This window comes from Python bivittatus, unplaced genomic scaffold (assembly GCF_059951505.1).
Source record: "Python bivittatus isolate LINGU-HERP-01145 unplaced genomic scaffold, Pbiv_v1 ctg000570_np1212, whole genome shotgun sequence".
NCBI classification, from domain to species: domain Eukaryota; kingdom Metazoa; phylum Chordata; class Lepidosauria; order Squamata; family Pythonidae; genus Python; species Python bivittatus.
Genome location: NW_028277097.1, coordinates 23,164,367 through 23,192,049, shown reverse-complemented (window position 1 = coordinate 23,192,049; position 27,683 = coordinate 23,164,367). Strand labels below are relative to the sequence as shown.

Sequence of the window (27,683 nt, the reverse complement as noted above, 5' to 3'; positions counted from 1 at the left end):
TCTCCCCCCCCCCCCCCAGGCATATTTGGCCCGTTGTGTTCTGCAAGCCATTTAAGACTATATTCTTCCTGCCTGTCCCTAAATCTGATTTATTCTGGGCACTCGCCGTCCTTCATTCACCGATCCTTGTCTTTGGCTACCGGTTTCGTTCCTCTTTTTTAAAATTGCTTCATGCTGCAAATCCACCAGGGTCTTCCCAGCATGGGGCAGTCCCCACATATTGTTAAATAATCAACTTGAGGGCCGATGACACTCTACCTCCTGAGCGTTGTGCGCGTCGCACCACCCCAAAGGCATCCTCCGCAGATTCTCCCCACAAGCAACACAGCCATTTCCTTTGCCTTCCCCACTGGGACGTTTTACCCATTTTACAACGCACCAGCCGAGGTCCTAAACTCGCCGAGGAAAAGTTCAAGCACCGGCCAGAGGACCCGGTGACCCGAAGTAGAGCTCGTGTGAACTCGGCCCAGGGAAGGAAAAAAGGTGGATCGTTTGCGACGCCGCCTCGAGTGAGTTCCCAGCCCCTGAGATTTCGGCGCGTGTCAACCCGGGGACCGAATCCCTCCGTTTTCTGGGGTCTCAGAATAGGGCGAATCACCTGCAAGCCGAGTTCACGCCGCGCGGGAAGCCAGGATGGGACAAGCTGTGTTTGAACCCAGATGCGGCGGGACGCGGGAGCGGAGCCGTTGCGGCTGGCCCGGTGGTGCCGCCGCCGCAGCCCCTCGGTGGGTCTCCGGTGAAAGGCTGGGGAGGGGCACGGCGCCTCCGGATGCTTCGGGGCCGATTTCACGCGGAGCCCCCCGAGGCGCCCCCGGGGACCGCTGAGAGCCAGCCCCGGAATCCCCCGGCGGGGCGGCCAGCCCTCCCTGCCCTCCCTCCCAGCCCTTCCGAGGGCAGGTAGACTGCCTCTGCCGCGGGAAGCGCCGCGCCTGGAGCGCGCAGTCCGGAGAGGGGCTGGTCTCCGCCAGCAGCGGCCGGGCTGCCGGGAAGCCCCGAGCCCCGAGCTGCGGCGCCCCGGAGCGCCTCGGGCAGCTCCCCTCCGCAAACTACAACTCCCAGAGTCCTTTTCCCTCCCTCCCTCCCTCTCCTCCCCCCGCGCCTCTCGCACCTGAAGAGCAGCCCCGCCAGCAGCTCCGCGGAGCCCCCGATGCCGCCGCCCCTCGCGCCGGAGAGCGGCGACTGCAGGCACCCCGGGGCCGAGCGCGGCGCGGGCCGGGGAGGGTCCTGCCGCCGCCCCGCCCGCCGCCGCCTCGCCTCGCCTCGCCTGGGCCCGCTCCTGCTCCTGCTCCTGCTCTTGCTCCTGCTCCGGCCGGGCGTAAACAAGCCGGCGCTCCGCGCACCTGCCGCCGCCGCCGCTCCGCCCGCCAGCAGCGCTCGCGCCCGGACCCAGGTGAGCCGCCGCCGCCGGGGAGCGGGCAGGGCCAGGTGGGCGGGCTGGGCGCTGCGCTTTGCTGCGCTGCGCTTTGCTGCGCTGGCCAGGCGGGTCTGGGGCGGCTCCGCGCCGCCTGGGAAGTTGCAGCCGGGGCGGGGGGCGTCGCGGCCGGCGGCAGGCGGAGGGGCCGGGAGGGGGGCCCGCGGCGCGGCCAGCGGGGGCTCCGGCGTCCGGGCGCCGCTGGAAAGTTGCTCCGCTGCCCGAACTCACCCGGGAGGCGGTTTCGCTCCCGGGCGGGTCTCGGGCGGCGCGATCCAGCGCCCCCCGCCTTCGCTGCTGACGCGGCTGAGCGGAGGCGCGGGGAGATCCCTCCGGGTGGATCGCTGCTGCGCGCCGCTCCTCGCCGCCCCTTCCCTGCAGCCCCGCGGGCGGAGCGGCTGCCGCGACCCTCCGCCCGGCCCGGGCGCTGCCCTGTTGCTGCCGCGGGACGGGGATGGACGCCGCGGAAGGAGCCGCTGCGGCTCCCCCAGCGCGACCTCGCCGCCTTCCCGGCCCTCCCCGCCCGCGCCTGCCCTGCCAGGGGCCCTCGGCCTCCCCCTTCCTGGAGGGCCTGGGGCGACGCCGGCCTTTCCTCGGGCGGGGAGAGCGGATCTCCCCGCTCCTGCCGCCGAGCTGCCTGGGGGGATCGGCGCGCCGGGGGAGAAGCGGGCTCGGCTCGGCTCGGCTCCGCTCCGGAACTGGGTCTAGAGGGAGAGCGCGATGCCTGCTCGGAGACTGGGGGAGAGAGCTGGGCGCAGTCAGCCGGGGGTCCGGTCGCGTCTCCTCCGCCGGGCCCCTTGATTCGGAGGGCTCAGCTTCGGCGAGCTGCTTCCGTGCCTTGAAGAAAATGCCGAGGCTGAAAAGGGGCAGCCGGACCCCCCGCTGCTTTCTGGTCTGGGGTCCCGGATCTCCCTGCAGGGTCGCTTAAGGAGAAGGAACAGATCGGGCGGCGTTTATCTGCCCCTCCCCATTTGATAGAGAACTACCCCTCTTCCTAGGGTTGGGCCACCGCCTCCCAGTTCTTGCTTGATTGGCTGGGGGGGGGGGGTCGTGGCTTCTTCTGAACTTAAATGCAATGTGCAGAACCCTTTCTGTGTGCAAGTCGACAGGGTTAGGGAGCAAAATGACCCAAGCTTCCTTGGTAGAGAAGTGGGGGTTCTGTGGAAGGCCCGTGGCGTGAAATCCGAGCAGAGCTGTACTCCTTAGGCTGTGCGATGGAAGAAGTAAGTGGTTCCTTAGGTCCAAAGCAGGGCCGTGAGTAGCAGCTCCAGGATGTAGCATCGTGCCCAGACGGTCATCCAGAACCTTTCTGGATAAGCTGTTTCTCCAAGGCAGTGTTTCTCAACCTTGGCCCCTTGAAGGTGTGCGGAAGCTGCTCTAAGGAAAGGAAAAAGAAAACACTCTAACCATGTTTCCACCGCACACTGAACCAGGTCTGTGAAAGGCCTAGTCCGCACATTCCCACAAATTGCTCCACTTCGTTAGGGTCAGTCTGGCTTAGATCGGTTGTGACTTAGGGGGTTGTGTGAATGCAGCCAACTTGTTTTGTTTCAAGTTCGACTGATCATGCAATCCCAGAGGATGGGTTAACTTAGTAACTGGCTATACATGTGGTGTAAAGGCAGCCAAATTCGTGGGGTGTTTTCTGTATAAAGTGGCAAGTCAGCAGGTGGCCTGAGACATGGGGCAAAATGGGCAGTACGAAAGCCCTGCTGGATTTGCAGGGTTGTGTGGCTCTCGTTGTGCTTGCAAAGCTAATCTTGCCTTGTGGTTACAGTCCTTTCATCTAAGGGGAAAAAAGCATTAAAAAAGATGAGTTTTCTTCATGCAAGAGAAGGCTTTTCTCGCAACCCTGCACCCAACATTTAATTCCTGTCCTCCAGCACAAACTGGGAAGGTTGCAGGGAAAGGGGGGAACTGAATCTTCCAGTGGGGTCTATTCCATGTACAGAACATTGGATACACCCCCGGTTTTGCTGGAGGGAAATAGCTGCCCCCGAGGAAAGGTAGAAGGGAACTTGATTGTCCCATCAAAAAACCAAAAGGGAAAACTCTGATGCTCGAGGCTGGGAATGAAATTACTGTGAACTCCGCTCAGACTGGGTGCAGGGTTAAGTAGCCCGTCCCAGTTCCCGCAGAATCCCCAAGAGAGCATCTGTCCAGCAGGAAGATTCGGGCGATGGCTGCCCCGTCCCTTCCCCAGCTCCTGCTTATCCATTTCAGGGACAGGACCATGGAAAGCTCAGGGGCTGGGATGCCCTAGTTACTTATTTCGGCCCCCAGGAAAGGCAAGGTGTTAAAGCAGCTCTGAGTCCAAGGAAACGTGCTTAAAGTTGCACCGATAATCACACTGTGCCAAAGTGGTTCAGTTGGGGGATTGCACCAGCCTGCCTTCCTGATACAAATTCCAGGATTCCGACATGTTTGGAGGAGGCCGAGCAAAGGATGGCTCCGTCCCAGCCCTCCTCACAAGGAGGCCTGGTCAGCCTCCTCCGAAGCACACCCTGTGGGAGCGAATACAAGCTGGGTTGCCTGCAATCCCCTTCAGACTCTTGCCTCCGTCTAATTAGATGTCCCAAGTGCTAAATGACTGTAATGCTTTTAATAGCTGGGCTGGGTTGTGGAGACACCTTTTAATCTGCCCACCTGCCACTTCCCCCCAGCTCTGTAATTGTTGGGGGGCTGCAGGAACAAAGCGAGCAGAGGTTGGCCTTCAGGCTGCAATTACGCTCTTTGATGCAAAGGGTTGGGCTCTTCCCGGCCTTCCAGGACCCGGTCCTGCTCCTCCGAGAGAGCGAGGTCTGATGGAGAATCAGTGAGACCTGCTCGAATGGGGTGGGGGAGGCAGTTGGCGCTGGAAGCCCGCAGGGGAGGGGACATGCAGTGTTCAATTCATGCTCTTAGAACAGGCCTTCGCCCCTGGCTGGGTTTGTGGGACAAGCTTACCCAGGTCAGTGTGAGCTCAGAACCCCAATCAGCAGAGGCAGGTTTTGCCTCCAACAGCGCCGGATGAATTTAAACCAGCTCCTTGTGCAAACCTTGTTGAGTCCTTGTTGAGTCCTCCCCTCCCTGCAGGGTTGTCTTTTGTAAAGAAATGGCCACTATCCAGCTGCTGGATGAGTGACAGGATGAATGCATCCCTCACCGCCTCAAAGCTGAGCGTGGAAAACCTTAAAGGCGGCAAAGATGCCAGCAGGGGTGGCTGTGGCGATGGGTGGAAAGGCACACCTCGAAGTCGTGACTTGGTTCCCTTCCCTTGTGTACCTGTGAGTCCCTCCCGCAAAGATGTTCACGGTGCGGGTTGCAATTGTGCCTTTGCAGAGCAAGCCTGCAAGCTGCCGAACACACATGGTGTGAACAGGCCTGGCTGGCTAATTTGATCAAATCTCATACATCGGCTGCTTGTCCTTTCTGGCCACCAGCGCTATTTTTTCAGCTTCTTCCAGGCTGGAACACTGTCCCCCTCTTTCCCCTTCTGAAACTGCCCTTCATCATTCCTTCGCTTTTTGGAAGAATTCAGACCTCACAGTCTGATGGTTGCAGATCCCTGTGGCCAGGGTTAGCTGTGAGGTTTCTCCGACAGTGGTTGCTCATGGTTTTTAAATTTCACAATTTAGTGTAGTTTCATCCTGCCCCCAATTGTCCATGAAGACCCACAAGCACTAATAACGTTCTTTTAGGGGTTTTTTTATTTGTCTACCTGTTGCGCACCAGATAGGGCTGGGAGGATGCAGGAGGCAAGAGAGGAAGTAGCTTTTTATTTGTCCCGTGTCCTTTCCTAGCCCTCCTTAGAGGGAAGTTAAAATATAAACACACCCACACACACATAGCTGGTGTACAAAACAGGAAGGCAGAGGAAATGGGAGGGGGCTTACAAAAGGGAGGGAGAAAAGTGGGAAGCCAAAGGATGGTGGATGTGCTAAGCATGTGCTGTAAAGTGTGCTTAACATGACATGGCCTTCCCCAATCTTTTCCCTGAGAGATCTTCCAGATTATAAAAAAGTCCCTTCCTCGCCACTGAAGAACATTTCCAGTGCTTTTTCTGCGTAATTAATTTTGGAATCCTTGGATTGGCTTAAAGGAAACGTCGCCTTGAGTTTTTTGGAAGAATGGCAGGTTCCGATAGATCCTTCCCCAGTTTTTCCCATCACAACACCCCTGCAGGGTAGGCTGCATTGAGAGAGAGCAATTGGCACAGCGCGCACTCTTCTGATGCTGGGCCTCTCCACTCCTACTCCCTCAGTTTAACTCTTAGACCACCTGCGCAAAGCCTCTCTGAATCAGAAAAAGACAGTCTTGCGGCAGGATTCATTAGGCAACGTTGGCATGGTGCCCTGAACTTTCCTTGGCACCCCCGTTAGCTGAGGGTTTCCTGCCCCCTCTAAAGAGAACTTGCCCCCAAGATCTGCCCCCTTTCTGTCTGTCTGATTCAGCAGGACTTTGGTTAAGGCCCCAGACCCCTCCTTCTGGGACTCTGCCAAGCCTTGGCACCCCCATGCTCCTGGCAGCAGACGCCGGGAGAGAAGCCATCTGTCTCCAACAAGGGAGCCTTACCCAGTCTTATTTTTAAACTAGTCTTTTAAGCACGCGGCAGATGGAACTTCTGTCGTCCTGCAAGATAAGGGAGGTGGCCTTTAAGAAGCAGAGCAGAAGAAAAGCTGGGTGCCCTTGGCAGGCTGTTAAAAAAAAAAGAAGTCAGCAACTCAGATTCACCGATAGAAGTGAGACAGGAGCATTCTGTGTATGCTCAGAGGCAGCCAAGCCTGCCAACGGTCGGGGTGCAGAAAAAGAATCTTAGTGCTACAGCCACTGCGCAGAGACATTCCCCTTGGGAAAAGCATCGTTCCTCACCCAGCACTCCCATAGCTTGGACTCAACAACCCACTTTTCTCCTCCCAAAGCAGATGTCAATCTATATCTTCAACCTACAGCAGTGTTTCTCAACCTTAGCAACTTTAAGATGTGTGGACTTCAACTCCCAGGATTCCCCAGCCAGCCATGAGTTGAAGTCCACACATCTTAAAGTTGCTAAGGTTGAGAAACACTGACCTACAGTATTATTCTTTGATTCCTTATCCCAGGATGTCCCATTCCAGGTGCATTGTACTGGATTTCTCAGCCAGGAAGGCACAAAATTCCATTATCAAATATGCCCCTGTTTTTTTTAAATAAAAAAATAAATACAGCATTCTTCAACTTCTCGGACTGGACAGTCTATTTAGCAGCTCATTAGCATCAAAAGTGCTTGGGAAAAAAGCAATGAGCAACAGTGAATTCTCAGAACTGGGTTAAACATTGGTGGCACCAAAGCTGCAAATAGGTGCCAGGCTGACCAGTTGACCTTGGCTGATCTGGAAAAACTGAGCAGGGTCAAGCTTCATTAGCCCCTTCTAGTTAGTTTCGTTCTGTTTCATGTAAAACTGGGTCTTTGTTCTTCGGGTTGGCACTGTGATATGCATTCTTTTACTTCCTTATTTGTAAGCCACGCAGAGTCGTCAAGAAGTCGGGTAGCCTCGAAATTTGAATGAATGAGTGAAGAAATAAATAAGTATTTGGGCCTTTTGGCCATAAATAATAATAATAACAAATCACTATTTGGATGGGAGACCACTAGGAAACTCCCAGGGCTGTAGACTAGACTAAGTAGTCACAAAACCATCTTGGAAGAAGGCAGGTAGCAAACCAACTCTCCCGTGGTCAAAACAACAGCATGGATGTGCCCACCAGATCCCTGGGAATTGACCTTAACTTACGGGACGGGGGCTTTGTCTTTTATACCGAGAAAGTGTTGCTTGCATGCAGGAGTGTCTGCAGAAATAGTCAAAAAAGTCAAGATGGCAGCCACCGCAGTGTGGTTGAAGCTCCTCCTCTTTTTTTATGTCCGTCGCATGTTGGGGCCATCCGTTTGACTTTTTGACCATACGCTGTGGATAGCTCTGTTTGCAGGAGTATCCAGTGAACAAAGGTGAACAGCAGGACGTCACTGGCAGATGAGGAGGTCCAGAGCAGGTACCGATGAGCGTAACCCTTTTTCTGAGCAAACTGCTTGGAAGTCATTTAAAGCTTTATAGGTAAACTCAGTGCAGTCTGAATTGGGCCCAGAGCTCTCATCCTGGGCTGTGCTTTGGGCCAGTGGTGCTTGAATAGCCTTCAGAAGTTGCCCCAAATCTCAGTCTGACTGCAAGAGCATCATTTTAGGGCAGTGTTTCTCAGTCTTGGCAACTTTAAGGTGTTAAAAGCTGGGGAATTCTGGGAGTTGAAGTCCACACATCTTAAAGTTGCCAAGGTCGAGAAATGTCGCTTTAGGGGGTTGGCAACCTTATTCTCTCTGGCATGGAATTCATCTGTTGCACACAAAGCTTGAGTTTGCCAAACTTGTGGATCACATCATGGCTTAGCACCATTCGGCAGAAAAAACAGAAGGCTGGTCAGGGGGAAAAATGGGTGGGGCAAAAGCAGGAATTGCCAATCCACTTATATTGGATAAGTTAATGGATATGTAAATGAAAGGGATATTCTACCTCTGGGTCCTATGCGGTGCAGATGATGCCTTCTTAAAGCAGAGGGGCCTCTCCGTTGCAGGGAGGGAGCAGACCAGCATCCTTGGTCCCTGAAGAGGGATAACCTATTGCAAAATTAGGAAGGGGTCAGAAGAAGTCCCCTGTTGCAAACTGGCTGGGTTACAGGGTGCCTGTCCCGGCTCCTGAACTGACCCATTTTCTGATACCCGGTGGAAATCTCAGGAAATCAAGTGTGATCCTGCTGGCAACGTGAAGTTGCTGCTTCTGAGGGTCCAGGAAAAGCCCCATTAAAATAAATCAACTTGCAGGTTACGCCTCCTTTTTTTAAAATATAATTGCTGGAACATCCAGTACATGTTCTAAAGGAAACAGCGAAATAACAGAGGGAAAGAGCCAGGCAGGAAAAAATATTTGTTTTTTGCACAATAGATTGGAGAGCAAGGCGAACAAAGGTGAGTGCCTGAGTTTGGTTTCCTTCGTCTGCAAACCGCAGAGGTGCTGCTTGTGCAAAGATCACCCAGCTGCTGCGTCCTTCACACATTCCGCTCTCCAAGTTTTATGAGGGACCTTTGGTCCTTCTGGGAGAACAGAGGGAGTTCCCTCCGCTGGGCAATCACAGCAGTGTTTTTCAACCTTAGCAACTTGAAGATGCGTGGACTTCAACTCCCAGAATTCCCCAGCCAGCCATGCATGTTGAAGTCCATGCATCTTCAAGTTGCCAGGTTTGGAAAACACAATCACAGCTTTCCACATTTACATAGCAGGTCTCAAATGTCCTGGTGGTGGACAAAGAGAACTAAATCCCTTTCAGTTTAGCGTTGGCCTCGTGTGCAGTCATCACCCATCAGGGGCATCTTCAGGAGGGGGCAAAAAAGTCAAGAGAGCAGCCACGGGTGCGCAATCAGAGCCCCACGGTGCATGTAAGAAAGGAGTGGGGCTCTGATCACACAGTCATGGCCACCATCTTGACTCTTTTGACCCTCACAGACACCCCCTGCTGTCCATGTTTATTTTTCCTCCTGTTTTGGGGCACAGGTTCTGCACATGGCAGCAATGTGAGGGTTGGGCATTTTAAATTTCCCGTCATTGCTCAGAGCAAGAACTTGGCAACTTGAAGATGTGTGGACTTCAACTCCCAGATTAAATGCAGCATTTAATTAAGGGGGGGGGGGTTTCCAGCCTGGGCCCAGGTGCTCCTGGGAAAGACAAACCAGCATTAAAGAGGCTGAACGTGAGCAAATATTAGCAATAGGAGATATCAGGCGTTCATGGGTCTTCGCCTGGCCCTTGATTTTTTTCTTGCAAGATATTTTCCAGTTGACTCATTCAGGGCACATGCTCAGCAAGGATACCATGCGCGTGCCAACTCTGATATGAGCGCAAGAGTCATTTCACCCATAAGCTGACTTCTCAGAGTTGTGGGCGGAAGGATAAAAGGGCACGCTTGGCTCCCATCGGCCGTGTTTCGCACAGGTGCCCTGAAGACAAGGAAAACCTTGGAGCTCCAGCAGCTTATCTCACCACACAATTATCTTCTGTGGGGAAGCTAAAGGAGAGTGTTTGGGACCAGCAGTGTCCATGGGGGGGGGGTGCAAAAAAGGCAAGATGGTGGCCCCTGCAGACATTTGGGGCAGCATCTAAGTCCAAAGTCTGGTTATTGTTCAACTCTACACCCACTGGGTTTTCAGGGCACAATGGTGCAGTTGGCTAATTTTTGGCTCCAAGGCTACATTCACACAAGCTGCTTAACCCGGTTTCTGAATGAGCCTGTCTTCTGCATAAGTGCCATCCCTGAACCATCAACCGAGCGACCGACCAGGCTGAGCGCACAGGACACCCTGCACCACCAAAAAAAGCTAACCAAGGTTAAAACTAACCACATTTTGTGCTAAGTCTTTAACTGAGACTCAGCGTGGGATGCAGGCAGCGTGTCGGGCAGGTGAACCGGGCCAGAGTTTGTGCTGTCCCTGCCGCTGTGCTAGTTTACACTTCAGTGTGCTGGGTGAACTCCAACGGCTGAGTTAATTCAACAAATGATGGTCAGGATAACCCGGGATTTGCATCCTGGGCAAAAACAGCTATCCAGCGATGAGAGATGGAACGCCATTGAAAAGCCCGGGGAAGGGGGGCAGCCATGGAGACCAGCTTCTTCCTTGTCTGAGGACTTCCAAGCTGCTGGAGAAGCCCTTTTTCTGCCTGTCAGCCGGGGGCCACCACTGCCCTGCCCTCACCCTTGGAGGTGACCCATCCGAAGACGGTTCTGTACTGGACGTTACTGGGGGCACCGGCACTTTTCACTCAAGGCATTACGCTATCATCCCTGGAGCACTTCGTATTTTCCGTTTCCCCACGTGGTCCTCCTTATGGGTCCCTTGATGTCAGTGGAGGAAAAAAATACATTACTGGAGGATGCGTGAGAAGAAATCGTGCGTGGGAAGGAGGTTCATATGGACAAGTCTCTTAAATTGCCTCCGAAGGCTCCCCGTGAAGAAAACGGGTTTGAACAGCTGGAGAGAGAACCTGAGCTAGCATGATTTTCAGGGAGGTCCTCAGGGCGTAGTCAAAAAAGTCAAGACGGCCCCCACCACGGTACATGGCAGCTCTGCCCATTGGAATGGGCGTTGTCCATAACCCCCATGAAAAGCACATGTACAACGCGCATAAAAAAGGCCGGAGCTTCAGTTGCACCGTTATGGCGGCCGTCTTGACCTTTTTGACCAGCCCCCTGCTCAGGTGGAGCTGGCCAATAGTAGAAACCGCTCTCCTTGGAAAACGCCTGCTAACTGAGTTTCTGTGGATCAGTCACAGCTCCCAAGGCAGGCGAGTGCCAAGCCACGAGCACGAAGCCCCTTCTCCGGCGACAGCTGCCCGTGGCCGAAGCCCGTCCTCAGGGCCGGCCCTCCGGGGCCGGAGTCCAGAGCGGACGCCCGGCCAAAAGTTTGGCAGCCTCCCCGCGAGCAGGTGCCAGAGGCCGCTGAAAGAGCTCTTTGTCGCGGGCTGCCTTGGCTTAGAAAACGTTCCCCTTTTGTTCCTGCCTTTTCCAAAGTCTCCCACATGCGCAAATTAAAAAGGGGAAAAAAAGCATTTGTCAGCAGGTTAAAGGGGGGAGAGGGGAGCCAGAATGGGGAAGGCACCTTTGTCCTAAAACCCAAATTAATTGGCTTGCAAGAATTTGGATTTTGGACCCTCCTGCGGCTCAGTTGCGCGTTCCCTGAGGCGGCCTCCGAGGGTTTTCCTGGCCTCGCATGGCTTTCTCTGAAACGGGAGCACAGCTGGACCTTCCTAAGCCGTGGCTGGTAGCTTTGCCCTGCTTCCTTGCGCCTGGGCACCGTGGGTGCTAAGGAAGGAAGCCTTTCTCCAAGTTTCTAGTGTGTTTTGCAGCTGCGGTGTGAAGAACTGCGCCTCCACGGTGCACTTTGGAGTCTCTGGGTTCCAGCAAGCCCTTGTGCTCTTCCCAGACACATGGACTCTGTGGTGCCCCTACAACCTTGGAAAAGGAGCAGCCGGAGCAGCTGGTCAGTGTTACAGGTAGCAGAGGCTTTTGAATAAAACAGAAGGAATAGGGCAGTGTTTCTCAACCTTGGCCACTTGAAGATGGGTGGACTTCATGCTGGCTGGGGAATTCTGGGAGTTGAAGTCCACCCATCTTCAAGTGGCCAAGGTTGAGAAACACTGGAACAGGGCTGTCACAGCAGGGTGGCTTTTCTTTATCCGCTTCACTTTTTTTTCCCCAAATAGCCAGATAAATGTGTAGATCATATTCAGAAAACGTGGACTGGGCTGGGGTTTATGCTAGCAATTTTTTTTATCGTGCAGAGAGGGAGCAAAGAACGTGTCGTGGTAGATCAGAGCGTGGGACCCGGTTTGAATCCCTTTCTGAACTCTGCCGGAACAGATCGGCTCGTGGCGTTCTCGTTTGTCCTTCGTTTCTTTCCTCCCGAACCATAAAGCCCCAAATACTGAAACGTTTCCTCTTAGAGGAAAAAATCCTCCCATCTTTGATGATAGTCTGACATTCCTCCAACAAGGCGCCCTCCAAACAGGCTCCATCTACAGCTTCCTGAATTCTCTGGGTCGTGTTAGTGGGGAACTCCAGCAGATGTTTTCACAACATTTCTGGAGTGGCCTAGCTGGAGAATGAAAAGTTATATACTTTTAAGAACTCCAGGCTACTTCATGAGATTTTTGCACTTTTACACACCCTGTTCAGCTCCGTGATACCCTGTTTGTGATGCCTCGGGGCTGTACGCAAGAGTCCGAGTGAGATTCGACCTTAATTTGTACAAAAGGATCAGCCCTTGGCTGAGCACGGCTGATCTCAGAAACTGCGGGGCTCATCCCCGCATTGCCCTTCCGGTGGTGTGACGACACCTCGATGCCCATTTTAGGGCCAAGACCTCATGATGCCGCCTGCATCTCAACCCCAGCCTGTTGCTAAGGCAGCCTAAAATGGCCTTAATAGTTGTTGCACTCTTGGAGTGGTGCTTTTCCAAATCTGCCATTCCGGTTACTAAGTTCAGAGAAATCTCTTTGGAGTTTTTTGATGTTCCTTTAGGTTTTCATCAAACCTCAGGGCTGGCTGGGGAATTCTGGGAGTCAAAGTCCACGCATCTTAACGTTGCCAAGGTTGAGAAACACTGAGCTAAATAATTTGATGTCACTAGCAACCGTGAATGTTTTCTAGAAGGACTTGGGAATTCCTTCCTTCATCCTATCGGGTGTCCGCAGGGCATGGTCAAAAAAGTCACAATGGCAGCCACAAAGGTGCAGTTGAAGCTCTCTGACTTCGTGCATCCCTACCCTCCAAAAACAGTCGGGGGAGTACTCAGGCTGGGACAAGCTGCTCAAATGCACCCCACTCCATTGGCTCGGGGCCCTGGGGCAGAGATGCCTCTTCCCCTCCAGTTAGTCGGGGGTTGCTGACAAAACTTGTTATTAAGAATTTGGGAAGAACCTCATTTCGAATCAGGAGGCCTCATATACTAATAACTCCAGCACACGTTTCTCAATATTTGGCTGGGAGAGCAGAGGAAGTAATGCCCAGACGTGATGGGATTAATAATCAAGTTGCGAGTCTTTCCAATCAGGCAGTTGGTGCTGTCTGTTTCCAAAGCTGAAGCAGCTGAATTTTTCAAAGCAGCTGCTGCTTCTTGTTGTTAGTTGTTCGGTGACTTCTGACTTTGTGACCTGATGTCTGTCAATAACCCCTTTTTTGAGTTTTTGTAAGCTCCTGCGTGTATCTCCAGCAATAGTATCTAACTACAGGTAGTCCTCACTTAACAACTGTTTGTTTAGCGACCATTCGAAGTTACGATAGTGCTGTGATGGAATGTATCTGCGAGGAGGAGAGTGATGTGGGAGATCAAGGCTATCAGGGAGGAGAGGGTGCATTCCAGCAGGGGAAAGGAGGCAAAAGGCAACACAGTCTGCAGGGGGAGCGTGAGAAGAGTAAGAGATTCAGGACAGCCACTCCCTAGAATCTCCCAGGGTAGATCCACTAGTTGCAGTAGTGTAGATTTGGTCTGGCAAGATTCTGTCTATAAGGTGTAAGCAAATAAAGGAACTTGACTCAACTGGGTTGTTTCACCGCTGTTCTTGGGCTGGGCCTGAGAGGTGCTAAAAAAGTAACTTACGACTGGTGCCCGAAGCTATGATCATTGCAGCGCCCCCGCGGTCACATGATTGCAATCCGGGCACTTGGCAACCAGCTTGCACTTACGATGGTGGCAGTGTCCCAGGGTCACGTGATCGCATTTGCAACCTTCCCAGCCAGCTTCCAGCAAGCAAAAACAGTAGGGAACCACATGATTCACTTAACAACCACCGCAAAAAAGGTCGTGAAATTGGGTCCGGTCATGTGATGATTTGCTTAGCGACCACATCCCTTAGCGACCTAAATTCCGGTCGCAGTTGTGATCATTAAACAAGGACTACTTACTTTATCTTTCGTCATCCTCTTTTTTAATTGCCTTTGATTTTTCCAAGCATCATGGTCTGCTCCAACGGCGCTTGCCATTGCATTATGTGTCCAAAGTATTTAAGTTTGAGCTTCATTGTTGGCGCTTCCAGCGATCAGCCTGGCTCTCCTTCATCTAATATTGAATGATTCATCTTCTTGCAGTTCAAGGTATTTTCAACAATTTTCTCCAGCATCACAGTTCCAAGGGATCGATTTTTCTGATTTATCCTTACTGATGGTCCAATTTTCACAGCTTGGTGTTATAATTGGAAAAGCCATGGTCTTGACAAACCATAGTCTTTGTCAGCGTGCTGTCTCTAATGTTTTGTCATGGTCTTTCTCCCAAGGGGCAGATGCCTCTTTATTTCAGGGTTGCACCACCCTGTGAATTTTTGAGCCTGGGCAGATAGTTGTTGCTACTTCAACCTTTGCTCTTACTTTTAATTCAAATACCTATAAAAGTCATAAATGGCAGCTGTCCAAGGAGTAATGGCATTGTTGCTTCCCTTTCCAACAGATGCTTTTGTGTGGAATTCAAGCACCCTTCCACCCTGGGGTTCCCTCTGTTGCACCCCATGCTAAAACACAGGGTGAGGCTAGGTGTTTTTCTGCTAAACCAGTGTTGTCCAAACTTGGCCACTTTAAGATGAGTGGACTTCAACTCCCAGAATTTCCCAGCCAGCCATGTTGGCTGGGGAATTCTGGGAGTTGAAGTTCACTCATCTTAAAGTGGCCAAGTTTGGACAACACTGTGCTAAACTGATCCACAAGACCCAGCAGTGATCCCAACTACTGTAGCTCAGTGTGAACCAGTGTTTCTCAACCTTGGCCACTTTAAGATGAGGGGACTTGAACTCCCAGAATTCCCCAGCCAGCATGGCTGGCTGGGGAATTCTGGGAGTTGAAGTCCACACATCTTCAAGTGGCCAAGGTTGAGAAACACTGGTGTAGACTTTTGCATCAATGTTAGTGGAATGCTACTAACAGCTAGTAACCTTCCACCTACAATTTCTTTGGCTCTACCCGATGCCTCTCCCTTGACTTGTTTTGTACCTCTGACAATACATGCAAATTGGACTGATGAGATCACAGTCAATTGCAGTTTTTCAGAGACAACACCTTTAACAAGTTGTAGAAACGTCACCCAGTGCTATTCCTCCCCATCAAACCAGGCCTATGTTGATAGCACTTGGCTTCCAAACACTTAGGTTGGCAAAATCTGCCCTTTGTGGTGGCTAATCTCGTCTAATGCCATCCTAATTCCATTAGTGGAAACAGCCCCAAAGCTGCAAAGTTAAATAAATGAACAGCTTTAGTTAGTCCATACTGGGAGGACGTGAGGAATTATTATCTGTTTTGTCTTCACCTGTTGGGTTTAACCTACAGCAGTGTTTCTCAACCTCAACAACTTTCAGATGGGTGGGCTTCGACTCCCAGAATTCCCCAGCCAGCATGTGTGGACCAGCTCCCACAATCCCACAGCTAGCATGCTGGCTAGGGAATTCTGGGAGTTGAAGTCCACCCATCTTAAAGTTGCTGAGGTTGAAAAACACTGACCTTCAGTATAGGCTCGGTGGCTGAAATTATTATCATTATCAGCATTATTAATTAAATTGTATGCCATCTAATTTGGTGATTTACAAGAAGATAAAATAGAATAAAATGTTCACGGCAAGAAAAGGACAATTACCATAAAACATATACAGCAAGGGAAAAATTACAAATATATAAATTTAACCCACAACCCTAACAACATCCAAACCCCAAACAGCCCATAAAATCAAAACAAGGCTAAGTATAAAAGGACAAAAAATAAAAACATAATACTGATGGCAGACAATCTCATCCCCAAAGTCCTCTGCAAGTGTTCAGCTTTTCATGGCCTCCAGAAAATGATTCACCAGGAGTCCATCTAATTTACTTACTTACTCATTAAATTTTTTAAATTGCCCAAACTTGGGCAGTTTGCAATAATACATGTAAAAAATACCATTGAAGTTAGAAACAAATACAATAAAATGCAAAAGAAAGACACCATATAAACTAGGCAGCAGCATGGTGGTCATTCAAAAATTATGAATTAAAGTTAAAATACAAATAAAAGCCCATTAAAAAGCCTGGGGAATTAGAAAGGGATTCATCTGGTGGGTGAAATGATGTTAATGTCGGCGCCAGTTGGGTCTCTCTGGGGTGGGCATTCCATCCATGGGGAGCCGCCAGAGAAAAAGCTCTCCCCCTTGTGGAGGCCACCCACCCCCTTCGGTGGAGGGACTGGGGGAGGACCTCATCAGATGATCTTAAGGTTGGTGTAGGGAGAAGGGGCTCCTTCAGATAACCCAGTCCTAAGCCACTGAAGCCTTCAAAGATCAAATTGGCTGGCACTTAGAATTGGGTCCAGAAAGTGCCTGGCACTCAGCATAGAAGGTGAGGAATTGGCATAATTGTATCGGCCAGTCCCAGTGAGCAGTTTACCCGCTCTGTTTTGAACTAACTTCTAAACTGGAGAATTGTAGAGTTGGAAGGAGCCACCAGGATCATCTGCAATGTGCAAGAAAACCAGTTAATCCATCCATGACAGGTGGAGAGAGGGAGACCTTCCCGCAGCATTGGGGAGAAGAGTCTCCAGCTCTCCACCAACAGGAAAGCACCTCATTCTAGCCTCAGCCCCCTCCCTTCCTGGCAGCGGGGTGCCACAAGCAGCTTCTCCTGGGAGGACTTCCTTGGACAGGTTGTCCCGGGTTGGAAGAGGTGGTCCTGGAGGTATGCGGGAGCCAAGCCATACGGAGATTTAACCAGCACTTTAAATTGCAGGCAGAAACCTACTGGCAATCCGTACGGATCTCACAGCACGGGTATAATGTGTTTCTGGCAGCTATTGCCAGTTCATAAATAGGCCACTGTGTTTTTCCACCAACTGCAGTTTCTGAAGTAGTAGTAGAAAGTGTTAATCGCTTTCTAGAAAAAATCTGAAATTGGCACTTTTTGGAATTTATTTTGCAGGCTTCTGTAACCTAATTTATTTAATTTACATCCTGCTTCGTTTTATGATTTTTTTTTTCCTCCTGAAGCGGCATTTTAATGCGACTGATTATAAAACAGTGACAGCATATTCTCGAGGATGGTTTTGGAAGTTGCAATCTCAGTGCTGTCAAGCCAGCCGGGTTCTCTTGAAATGTGCGGGAGCTGCTCATTGGGAATTCTAGAACTGCCAACCCCAAGCCTCTGGCGTTTGCCAAGGTTGTCCTAGCCTGTGGTTTATAAGAACCCAGATGTGTGGGTGAAAGAGGAACGAATGCACACGGGAGCTGTGTTCACAAAGTGTGCTTCACCCAGTTACAGATTTGATCCATTTTTAGGGTTGCACAAAATGCTGAATCATTAACTAACGAAACATACGGAGTTTGTTCAGAAGACTGCACCACCCTAATAATAACCTAGGGTTATCACAACCCCGTTGAAGAAATGCAAGCGCTGGGTTTTCTCCAGAGCTGGTTAAGGGTGTCGGGTGAATGCATCCAGAGTGTTTGAATGTGTTTCAAGGACGTGATGATTCAAGGATCCATTTCTGTACTTGGGATCAGTGTCTGGCCAAAGAAAAGAGACATCAGCCAAGTGGAAGAGTTAAATATTCAGCCTTGGCGGAATGGAATTAGCACCCCCAACTTGGCAGTTGCTGCAGTTCAAGGCAACAGCTGCAAGAGTTTGAGAAGCAACTTCGTGCCAGGAGAAGCCTCCGTGTTATGTGGCAAAGAGGACTGACCGCTCTGGCTGGTGGCATTTGGCCATGACATCACACAGGGAGGGTCCCCCAATTCCAGCAGAAACTTGAGGCTTGCTCGGGTCAGACAGTCTTCCAGTTAAAGGAGGGATCTGATTTGCAAGCTTATGGTCCCTTGTGACTCTTGGCCATTTTTAACTAGCACAGACCTCGTCCAGTTGCCATTCATAGCTCTCGCTGAAAGATCCTGGGCCTGAGGTCCCTCGTAGCAAATTTGGGCAAACTGTTCTCTTTCGTCCTATGCAAAAAACTGAGTACATATGCTATATTTTAAGAAACCCAAGTATTTTACAGAATTATCTGCTAGCTATCATTGTAGGGCCACCAGATCTGGGCTGCCAAAACCTGGGCGGCCTTGAGCTGGCAGCAAGTTGTTCTCTGCGTTTCTTGGTCACCATCAGGGGGGCATCTGGATTAATGCAGCCCTAAAATGGGAACACAAGTGGGGGGTTGTTCAAATTAATTGCCCCAGGCTGGAGGCAGTCATCTCAAAATCTTTGGGGGAACAGTGTTCAAAGCAATAAGAGTAAAGCCACATGTTGGGTTTGCCTCCTGAGAGTAAGTGTGGGGAGCATTGGGCCTGGCCCCCCACCTCGTCCAAGATTTATGCTTCCTCAACAAACGAAGTGGGAAATTTCGCTCTGAGGCTACCCTCATTCAGGTGGCTGCCAAGGGAACATGTGAAAGCAAACTGAAGCCCTCTGCCTAGGGACATGTGTTGATGGAGTCACAGCTGGGCCAATCCATCATGCAGTATTGTTTGTTTGTTGAGTTCTGTGGGATCCTGTGTAAACCTAGGCTTGTGGTTTGTGATCCACAATGTATGACTTAGCATAAACAGGCCATCCATAGTTTGTTCCGCAAGCCATTGCTAGAACAAACAAACCCTTAGCGTGATATGAGAAGCTACCTTTACAGCCGTTGGATCAACAAGACGCCAGAGATTAGATGGCTGAATAATTTGGAAGACGGTCTTGAGGGAATATCTGCTCGAACTGATGGGACAGTCAAGCAATCTCAACCTCTCAAACGACCAATTCAAAGAAGCTGATCAGGCTTCCCAGACTGTGCAGATGCTAGGGTTTGACTTATCTGGTTAATTAGTCGTACTGGTTAGAATTCTATCTTGTTTTCTTCCAGGAGCTCAAGGAGGCAGGCACAGCCTTCCCGCCTCCAATTTTTCATGGTTACAATTAACCATTAACGGAGGCTCACAGTTTTGCTGTGAGAAAGAGAGAAGCTGTCCCCAAGGCACCCTTGGGTCCTCCTAGTTCAACCATTACCCAGCACTGGCTCTGGATGTCTTAGGTGACATGGGCTATTTAATTAAGAGAATATCTGGCTGACCTTTCTTCAGCCTTCTCTCTTGTCTTTCTTTCTTTCTTTTTGGCAGATTATGACGTTCTGTTCAGTGTACCTCTTCAGATGAGGACAAATGTCTTGGCTGAAGGAGGTGAATGAGCTGGCTGGCCACTCTTTAACAAGCAGGTGAAGGTGAACCACCAGCCAGCATCTGTGCTTCCAGAATCAGAGACTGGCACCACCTTGGGAAGCAGCCCAACATAAGACGGGACAATGTATACCTTCCTGCCAGAGAACTTCACCCCAGTGAAGCAGAAGCCAGCCAAAGAGCTGAAGCCCATGATTGCTGCTATCGTTGTGGGTCTTGTTTTGTTTATTGCTGCAGTGGTTGCGTGGTGCTACTACGTGGCTTCCCTTCGGAAGGCAGAGAGGCTCAAGACAGAAGAGATGGACTTGCGGCAGGATGGATTCACCATCAAGAACCAGAATGGCGAGCTGGTCTTCAGGGTGGCCTTCCAATCAGGGGTCCTTGATCTGGAGTCCTGCTCCAGGGAAGGGGCAAATTTAACCTGCACCCGTACAGACAAAGGGAAGGTCAATTTTTTCATAAAGATTGTTAACCCCAAAGACACGGTGATCTGCTACCGTGTGCGCTGGGAAGAGTTTGTGGCGGACACAGTGGTGGATCATAAAATGTTCTGGGGAGATGCCCTATGGTATGGGGGCTGTGAAATGAGTGTCCAGCACTGGCCAATCAAGCTGCCAGGATACCAGGAACCTATGCCTTTTGTGACTAGTGATGTGTATTCTTTTAGGAACAGCTTTGGGGGTATCCTGGAAAGATACTGGTTGTCCTCCAAAGCAGCAGCCATCAAGATCAATGACTCTGTACCCTTCCACCTTGGGTTCAATGCCACTGAACCATCTCTTGTTTTCCAAGCCAGGTATAAAGATTCTCCTTATAAGCCTCCTTTGGGTCAGCAGCCTTTCCCTGAGCTGAGTTACCGTGTCTGCATAGGTTCCGACGTCACCTCCATTCACAAATACATGGTGCGGAAATACTTCTACAAACCTTCCAAGATACCCTCAAAGAATGCATTCAGGTATCCCATCTGGTCAACCTGGGCCTTGTACAAAAATGACATTGACCAGGATAAACTGTTGCGTTTTGCAGAAAATATTAAAAAATATAAGTTCAACTGCAGCCATATTGAGATAGATGACACCTATACACAAGCGTATGGCGACTTTGATTTTGACGCAGTCAAATTCCCAAATGTGACAGAAACCTTCAAGAAACTCAAAGAAGAGGGGTTTCAGATCACCCTCTGGACACACCCGTTCATAAACTACAATTCCTCAAATTTTGGGGTGGGGATCGAGAAGCAGCTTTTCATCAAGGAACCCACAGGGAGACTCCCTGCCATGGTTGAGTGGTGGAATGGCATTGGTGCTATCTTGGATTTCACTAACCCTTCAGCCAGAGATTGGTTTCAGAGCCAGCTGAGGCAACTCCGCAATAAGTACGGCATATCGTCCTTCAAATTTGATGCTGGGGAGACGAGCTACCTTCCCAAACAGTTCAGCACCTTCCGACCTCTGTCGGACCCCAGTGTCTGGTCCAGGCGCTACACGGAAATGGCCATTCCGTTTTATGAGCTGGCTGAGGTGAGAGTGGGCTATCAGTCGCAGAATATCTCTTGCTTTTTCCGGATCATTGACAGGGACTCAGTGTGGGGCTATGAGCTTGGGCTAAAATCCTTGATCCCTACTGTGTTGACGATCAGTATGTTGGGATACCCTTTTATATCAGCTGACATGATTGGTGGAAACTTCTTTCCCAACAAAACTGATGGGGCTGTTGAAATTCCAGACCGAGAGCTCTACATCCGTTGGCTCGAGTTGTCCGCCTTCATGCCGTCTATGCAGTTCTCCATCCCCCCCTGGCTCTATGATAAGGAGGTCATAGAAATTGCCCTGAAGTTCACCAGGCTTCACGAGTCCTTGGTTGCCCCTCTCTTGCTGGAACTGGCCGGAGAAATCACGGACACGGGGGATCCCATCATACGGCCTATCTGGTGGATCTCTCCCGGGGACGAGTCTGCTCACAAAATCGATTCCCAGTTTCTCATTGGTGACACCTTGATGGTGGCTCCCGTCTTGGAGATGGGAAAACAGGAACGAGACATCTACATCCCGGCTGGCAAATGGCGCAGTTACAAAGGAGAGCTGTTTGAAAAAACTCCCACCTTGATAACGGACTATCCTGTGGACCTGGATGAAGTGGCTTACTTTGTCTGGGTGTCCTAAGCTGCTTCCACTGACGTTGATAGCTTTGAACCTTCACAAAAGTCACCTTGCCTTATTCTGATAATCCTAACACGAAATAATTCTAATCAGTGCAGAGGGTAGAAGGGGAAAATAGGACACAATTGCACATTAAATCTCCAAATCAAGACTGAACGATGTGTGTGCAATTAAAAAATGCTGCTAAAAGACGAACGTTGTCACAAGATTTGCACACTGCAGCAGAAGGCCTTTTCAGGCCCCATATGGAAGCTGAGATCAGAGAGTTGTTTCAGAAGTTTGGGTGTTCACACTCAAATGTTTTTCTTCCATTTTTTTCAAAGGTGGGGCTTGCAACGCCAAAATCCTTAGTGATTTATCAATCACTCCACCATCTAGTGCTTCTGACCTGTTTAGTGTCATGGGCTGGGAAGCACGGGAGGAGTCTTGCTACAAGCTGCGGAGAGTTTGCTCCCGATCTGGTTTCAAATAGGAGCCAAAAGAAGCTTTGCAAAAGGTGCAAGAATGTCAGCCCATCCAGGAAGAACTGTTTCGTTTTGTTTTTAAATTGGGAAGGCATCTAATATTCCTACAACCAAAGCTGTCTGCAGGAGGGGAGGTAAAGGAAAATCAGGAGGGTGGTCACGAATGCATGATCAAAACCCCACTCTTTTCAGCATGTGTCACATATGCGATACATGTCAAAAAGGGGCAGGGCTTCACATGTTCCCAGCCACCAGCTTGACTTTTCAGAGCCCCCTGCGGACTTCTTGGTATGGCACAACTAGCCTTAAGTTTTAATACACCATAAGCTATTATTTGAAATGAGCTTTGTTTTCCTAAAGAGAATAAATCCAATTAATACAGGTATATATTTATAGAGAGACAGAGATATCTCCCTGTCTGATTTTGGACAAGGCTGGTATCAGAGGAATGAACTGGCCGCACAGATTTGGTTAGTGGGCTGGGCTGGTTCCTCAGCTCTTGGCTTTGGAAAAGATGGGAAGGCTGCGTGTTAGCCTAATGTTCCCAGTCTCGCTCCTCAAATGTTTTGAGATTGCTTCCATTGGCTGCGGGATTCTGGGACTTGCAGTCCCAACACGTTTGGAAGGCTACCAGTTGGAGAAGGAGGCATTTGTTTGTCCCTCCCACTGCTAGCCACTTTCTTGCCCAGGTAGCTAACCCAGACACATCTGTCCGTCCATCCATCCATCCATCCTTCCTCAATATAGTTGTAATTTCACCCACAGCACCTGGTAAGTTCAAATTTACCTGGGTCTCCTGCTGCTGGTGCCCTTCCTGGGTAATGTTCATAGGGCCGTTGGAGTTCATTGCCTTTCCAAGGATCCTTCAACTCATCAGCAGCTCTCAAGGATTGGCCAGATAGATTGAGAGTTCTCGCCTGGGACCTCCATGGTGCTACGGGTTAGAGTGGCAGCTGAGGGTCAGGATAGGAACCCAGAAGTTGGCTTGCTAACAGCACATAGAACAAAGCAATTCTTCCTGTGCCAAAAAGGGAGGATTGTGGTTTCTTTTTCTGGAAGACAGATGTAAGTTAGTGCAGTTTGGATACTAGACTATTTTCATTAAACTTGGCAAGATTCCTCATTTGGTTATTTCTTTCTGAATTCAGGAAGGAATCTAAGTTCCCATTGACCTACCTGTAATTCTAAGGTAACCATGCCATTTTTGGAAAAACGAATGAAAGGTATTATTTCCATACCTCCTTGAGCAGTAGATGCCTTGACATCCTTCCCATCTCATTTCATACCTTTGTCAGGTAGCATATTTGGGCTGCAGAGATCCAAAGTATCGCTAGATGACAGCAAGGAGACAGAGAAAGCTAATGTCTGGCTGTCATCTTGCCCAGACCCAGGGGCCTGCACTACCTGCAACTGTGCACATTTAGGACTTACAAAGCAATGCAACAGAAAATTTGGATCACTGTCTGGGAACAGAAAAGAGATGCAAGGTGAGGAAACAGAGAAAGACAAGAGCCGAGAAGAAGGAAGAACCTGAACCAAGGGAGGGATGATGACATTTTAGTTTAAAGGTGAGGTGGGAGAGAGATGGAGGTTTGTACAGTTATGGATCATGAGGAGAAAGTGAGAGGAAGGAAATATGTTTTCCTTCTCTGTCATAAAATTAAAACCCAGCTGAGTCACCCATTGAAGTTGATGGTAAATGGTGAAGATTTGTAATCTGTCCAGAGAACGTGGGGTATCAGGTGGATCAGAATTTAATAAATAATAATGCTAATATTGTCTAGCCTGACTCATTTTGCAGCTAGGATAAAAATGAGAAAAAAGTTGAAATGCTGAGTTTGGGGAAGTAAACATCCCATCTTTAATATTAAACATCTCCAATTTCCCCATATCCTTGTTAATCCATTTGGATGGTGAAACTATCATACCTTGTCAGTTTTCTCATTTGGCCCAAAGGGGGTAAACTTGTAAGCCATGAAATACATTTTCCCCAACTTACCACTTTCCAGAAAAGTTGGACTAAACTCACACCATCAAAGCCAGCAGGGCATCATATTTCTTTTTCCAAATTTAAAACTCTGGGGAGAAGGTTAGCACATGGACAAAACTCCAGGAAAGGGTTAAATGAGCCAGTCAAATAAGCTGTGGGTTGCTGGCTCTACTCCCAGGCAAGTATTGCATAGGGTGAAACTAATTATACCCAGTCAGCTGTATGAGGGAACATCCAACCCAGTCAATCGCCTATTCTGCATACTGAATCCTTTGTATTTCCCATGCACCAATGACAGAGGCTTAGCCACGCCTACTGCTGCCTCACTAGCCAATAGGGAAGGAGCTAGTGATACAGTGGAGCTTTGCCCCTACTCTCTTGGCACAAGACTTCATGGGATTATGAGTGTTCCCTGAAGGAAGTAGATGGGGACTCTTCTCACCAAAACATGACTGTGACCCGTTAGTGACACTGTGTGTTGACCAATAAAGACTCATCACAAGATACGGCTGGGTTAAATGTGTTATAGAAATGGGGCTCAGGGTTTCTATAACTGGACTGCAAAGATCTGGATGACCACAAGATAATAACAAAGAGATATATAGGCAGTCTTTCGGTTATGGGAGCATTCCATTCCAGGAATCCTTGTAGAAGCCAATTCTTACACATGTTAGATTATGTGCTGTGTGCATGTCTCTTTGCGTCATATCAAAATTACATAAGCTGAGGCTATGTTCCCTGGGGACTGCCTGTGGAAACCCATAACTAGGCTATAGAAGTTGCATAAATAAATAACATAAAATAAATGAACTGTCTGCAGCCATCTAGTGGGCATTAGGAGATTGTGGGCATCCTGGACCTGACAGCCCTAACAAAGCTGGTGTCTTTCTCCCTGTGCATTGAAAGCTTTTGCCAAAGTCACAAATGGTGTGCATGAAATACTGTAATCCAGGAGACTCTGGTGAGTTCAACCTGCTTAGCCTCAAACCAAGGGTGGCAAAGTCATGTCCTGGAGGCTCCCAGTCCAGCCACTGCTGATTCGCAAAGCCTGAAAGCTGTTTAGGACCATGAATGGGAAATCTGTATGTGTGAAGACAAGGACAGGATTATCTCCTTCCCCATGTTGTGTTTCATAAGGGGTGCAGACAACCCTTATCAGTTACCATCCAAGGTGGTTTTCCGCTTTTGCCTCTAAAGCTATGAGTCCAGAATTTAAGCACCTCCTAAACAAAAGATATGGGAAGAACTATACCTTAGACAAAGAGAATTCTTGGCCAAGCAGTCTCCTTACATATCAATCAGTGCCTCTTACTGCCCTCACTTTCCCTCTTTGTTAATTTTTTCTCACCCACCTATATCTTCAAGGCCAGGCACATGGATCTCGTTCCCCCTTTTGTTTCCCAGAATGCCCCAGGTTAAATGTTACTCTGGGGCATTGTGGGAAATGAAGAGTTGCTAGGTCCAGCTTCTCAGAGTATTTCAGTGCAAATAGCTAAGCCTGGTTGATCCCACTGGCAGAAAGGGGTCAACTAAGAGGCCCTACCACCTTCACATTTGGATCTCTGCAAGGGCATAATGTGCTTTGGACTTGGAAGATCCAGTATTATCTTTAATGGAAAAGTTGCTGTCCATGGAGGAACCAAATCTCCGACAATAGAAAGCAGCTTGACCTCACTTGTTAAAGCACTCAGTGGTTGTATAATACAACATGCTGAACCATGTCAGCAAAAAGTCTGACAGATGAAGTCACTCGACATGCTAAGCCTGATTTGTGTTAACCTTGGTTAGATTTTTGTGGCTTATTGTGCTGAACCAATTCAGCCTATTTGGTTAGTTTATTATTCAGTGTCCTACAAACCCAGAAAATGGGTTTATTCAGTAACCAAAGTAAGCATCTTGCACTAATATAGCCACCATTAGATGCAGTGGCTTTGGAGAATTCTTAATCTCCTGGATTTATTACTTCTGGAGCCATCCTCATAACTCCTCACTTCCTCTGCCTGTGTCCTTAACCTACCAAGGTTTGATCCCTTAGTAATTAGTTGAGTCCTATCTTTTCGCTATTGTAAGATGGCTCTGGAACTCATTTTTGACCTGCCTAGAACTTTGTGCAGAAAATCCCACATTGTCAGGCTCCTCCTTCAGCTAGCTCAAACTTGGAGGAGACTGCCCAAATACTTAACACATAATGGCTACTGAAGAAAGCTGATTGCAGAGTACACTGAAGCTACTTAAAACTGTCCTCTATCAAAATTAGGGTGTGTTCTCTTCTTATACCCCCTGCAGTTTAAACCTAGGATTTCATTCTCCCCCCGTTTTCCACAACTTAACAGAGATATATTGTTTATGTTTCTCAGGCATAGTACAAAGTGAAGGTCAGTCCTGACATATCTGGTGATCTCTATCTCCCAAGGAATCAGCCACAATGTTCTTAAATAGGGTTAGGAATAGTTCTCCAGAAAATGTTCATGGATGTCCCCTTTCCACAACAGTCTTTTTATAGATATGCCTAGGATCCCTTCAAAATAATGAACCCTACCCATAAAATGCTGCATCTGGAAAGACCTTGAAACATGGATTTACAAGCTGAGATCCAAAGTCATCCCAGTATCGATCCAAATTGGATTTTGAGCCCCATCAGTCCAGCTTGCCTCATCAGATGTTGAGAGAGGAGCTGTAGGCAAAAGATCTGAAGGTGTGTTCAAGGAGGAAGAAAGAGATAGTTACGAAAGAGACTGATAGTTGCCAATAGTAAATATGGGTTATTTTGCTTGTTAAAATGAACATCTTCCTCTCCCCTTCAAAATCTGGTTAAGATTCCTTTGGAGATTATTGTTCTCTATTCTGATCCTGTCCTCTGCCATTTTCAGGGACCTCAGAAGGAGAGGACCTAGGACTCATTCAAGATAACTCCATGCTTGATGACTCCTTGCAATTTAACAATGGCCTGGAGTTTTCTGTCGTTTCTTTCATCTGCGACGTTTTACTGTGAAAGTTTAGAATAAATGCATGGTGTGTGCCATAATGCAGCTGTCCACACAAAAGCTTGCTTTCTTAGTTATTATTCCCATAGGACGTTGGTGCATACGAAGTCCTTGATGAACGTGCCTTCCTCTCAAATTATAGAAGCTCAGGGAGGGAAGAACTCATCTAAAATGCAGCACCTATCAGCACCTCCTCGTTGCAACAAGCTGTAGCATCTTCTTGGATGTGAAGGCAGGACAGGAGAGGGCAAACCGCTCAGCTGGTGTTCAGATTTCACTTTGCCATCCCTAAGCTTTTTTAATTTACAAGGCAGAAGTGGGCAGGCAGCTCATGTGCACATGCAGAAGGGGTACAGAAATGGTGAATAATACATAATGCCTGAAGAAAGGGATGTTGAACCTATAGTTTAGAGTCTGGCTCTTTCTCAAGACAGGCTATTAGGATGAAATTGTCTGGCCTCGCACGTGACTTTTTGGGTGGGAAAGGAGGGAGACCTGAGTCCCCATCTATCACTTGAACCCACTTGTAATTAAATATTAACACACTGGCAGAATTTACTGAGTTTAAGGTAAAAGTTTCCTTAAAACCACTTTCCTGAGCTATGGGCTAATTTTGTTGCTCACTATTTTCTCACCAGTTCAATCTATTAATGTTTTCTTGGAGCTGGCACTCCTTCCCTAAGCTTCAGACTTACGTATGCTCATTTATGTACATTATGTAAGTCTCATAGAATTCTGCTGGAGTACTGCCCAGTAAAAATGTGAAGGGCCAGGCTGCATATTTATAAGGTACAGCATACAGCCAAAATCGTTGGTGAATGATAGCTTCTGTTAAAATCCTTCTGTCTTCTTACCTTTTTAAAAAATTCTTTGATATCCACCTGAATATGAGTTCTGTATAATTCCAAATCTTACATGTGGCACTGTGTACTTTGGTTAATCCCAATAAAAGTACTGATTTCTTTGA

The 27,683-nt window shown here is 49.1% G+C and overlaps 1 protein-coding gene across 1 annotated transcript; it reads left to right on the top strand.

Moving 5' to 3' along the window:
- The first annotated feature begins 1,249 nt into the window (after positions 1-1,249).
- Positions 1,250-27,683, top strand: MYORG (myogenesis regulating glycosidase). The gene is made up of 2 exons (XM_088152921.1): positions 1,250-1,390; positions 19,063-27,683. The coding sequence occupies exon 2, from the start codon at positions 19,245-19,247 to the stop codon at positions 21,279-21,281; it is 2,037 nt and encodes a 678-aa protein (XP_088009047.1). The 5' UTR covers positions 1,250-1,390; positions 19,063-19,244; the 3' UTR covers positions 21,282-27,683.

What these genes read in the sequence shown, in the direction of transcription:
- MYORG (XM_088152921.1), top strand. Translation starts at nt 19,245, where the DNA reads ATGTATACCTTCCTGCCAGAGAACTTCACCCCAGTGAAGCAGAAGCCA.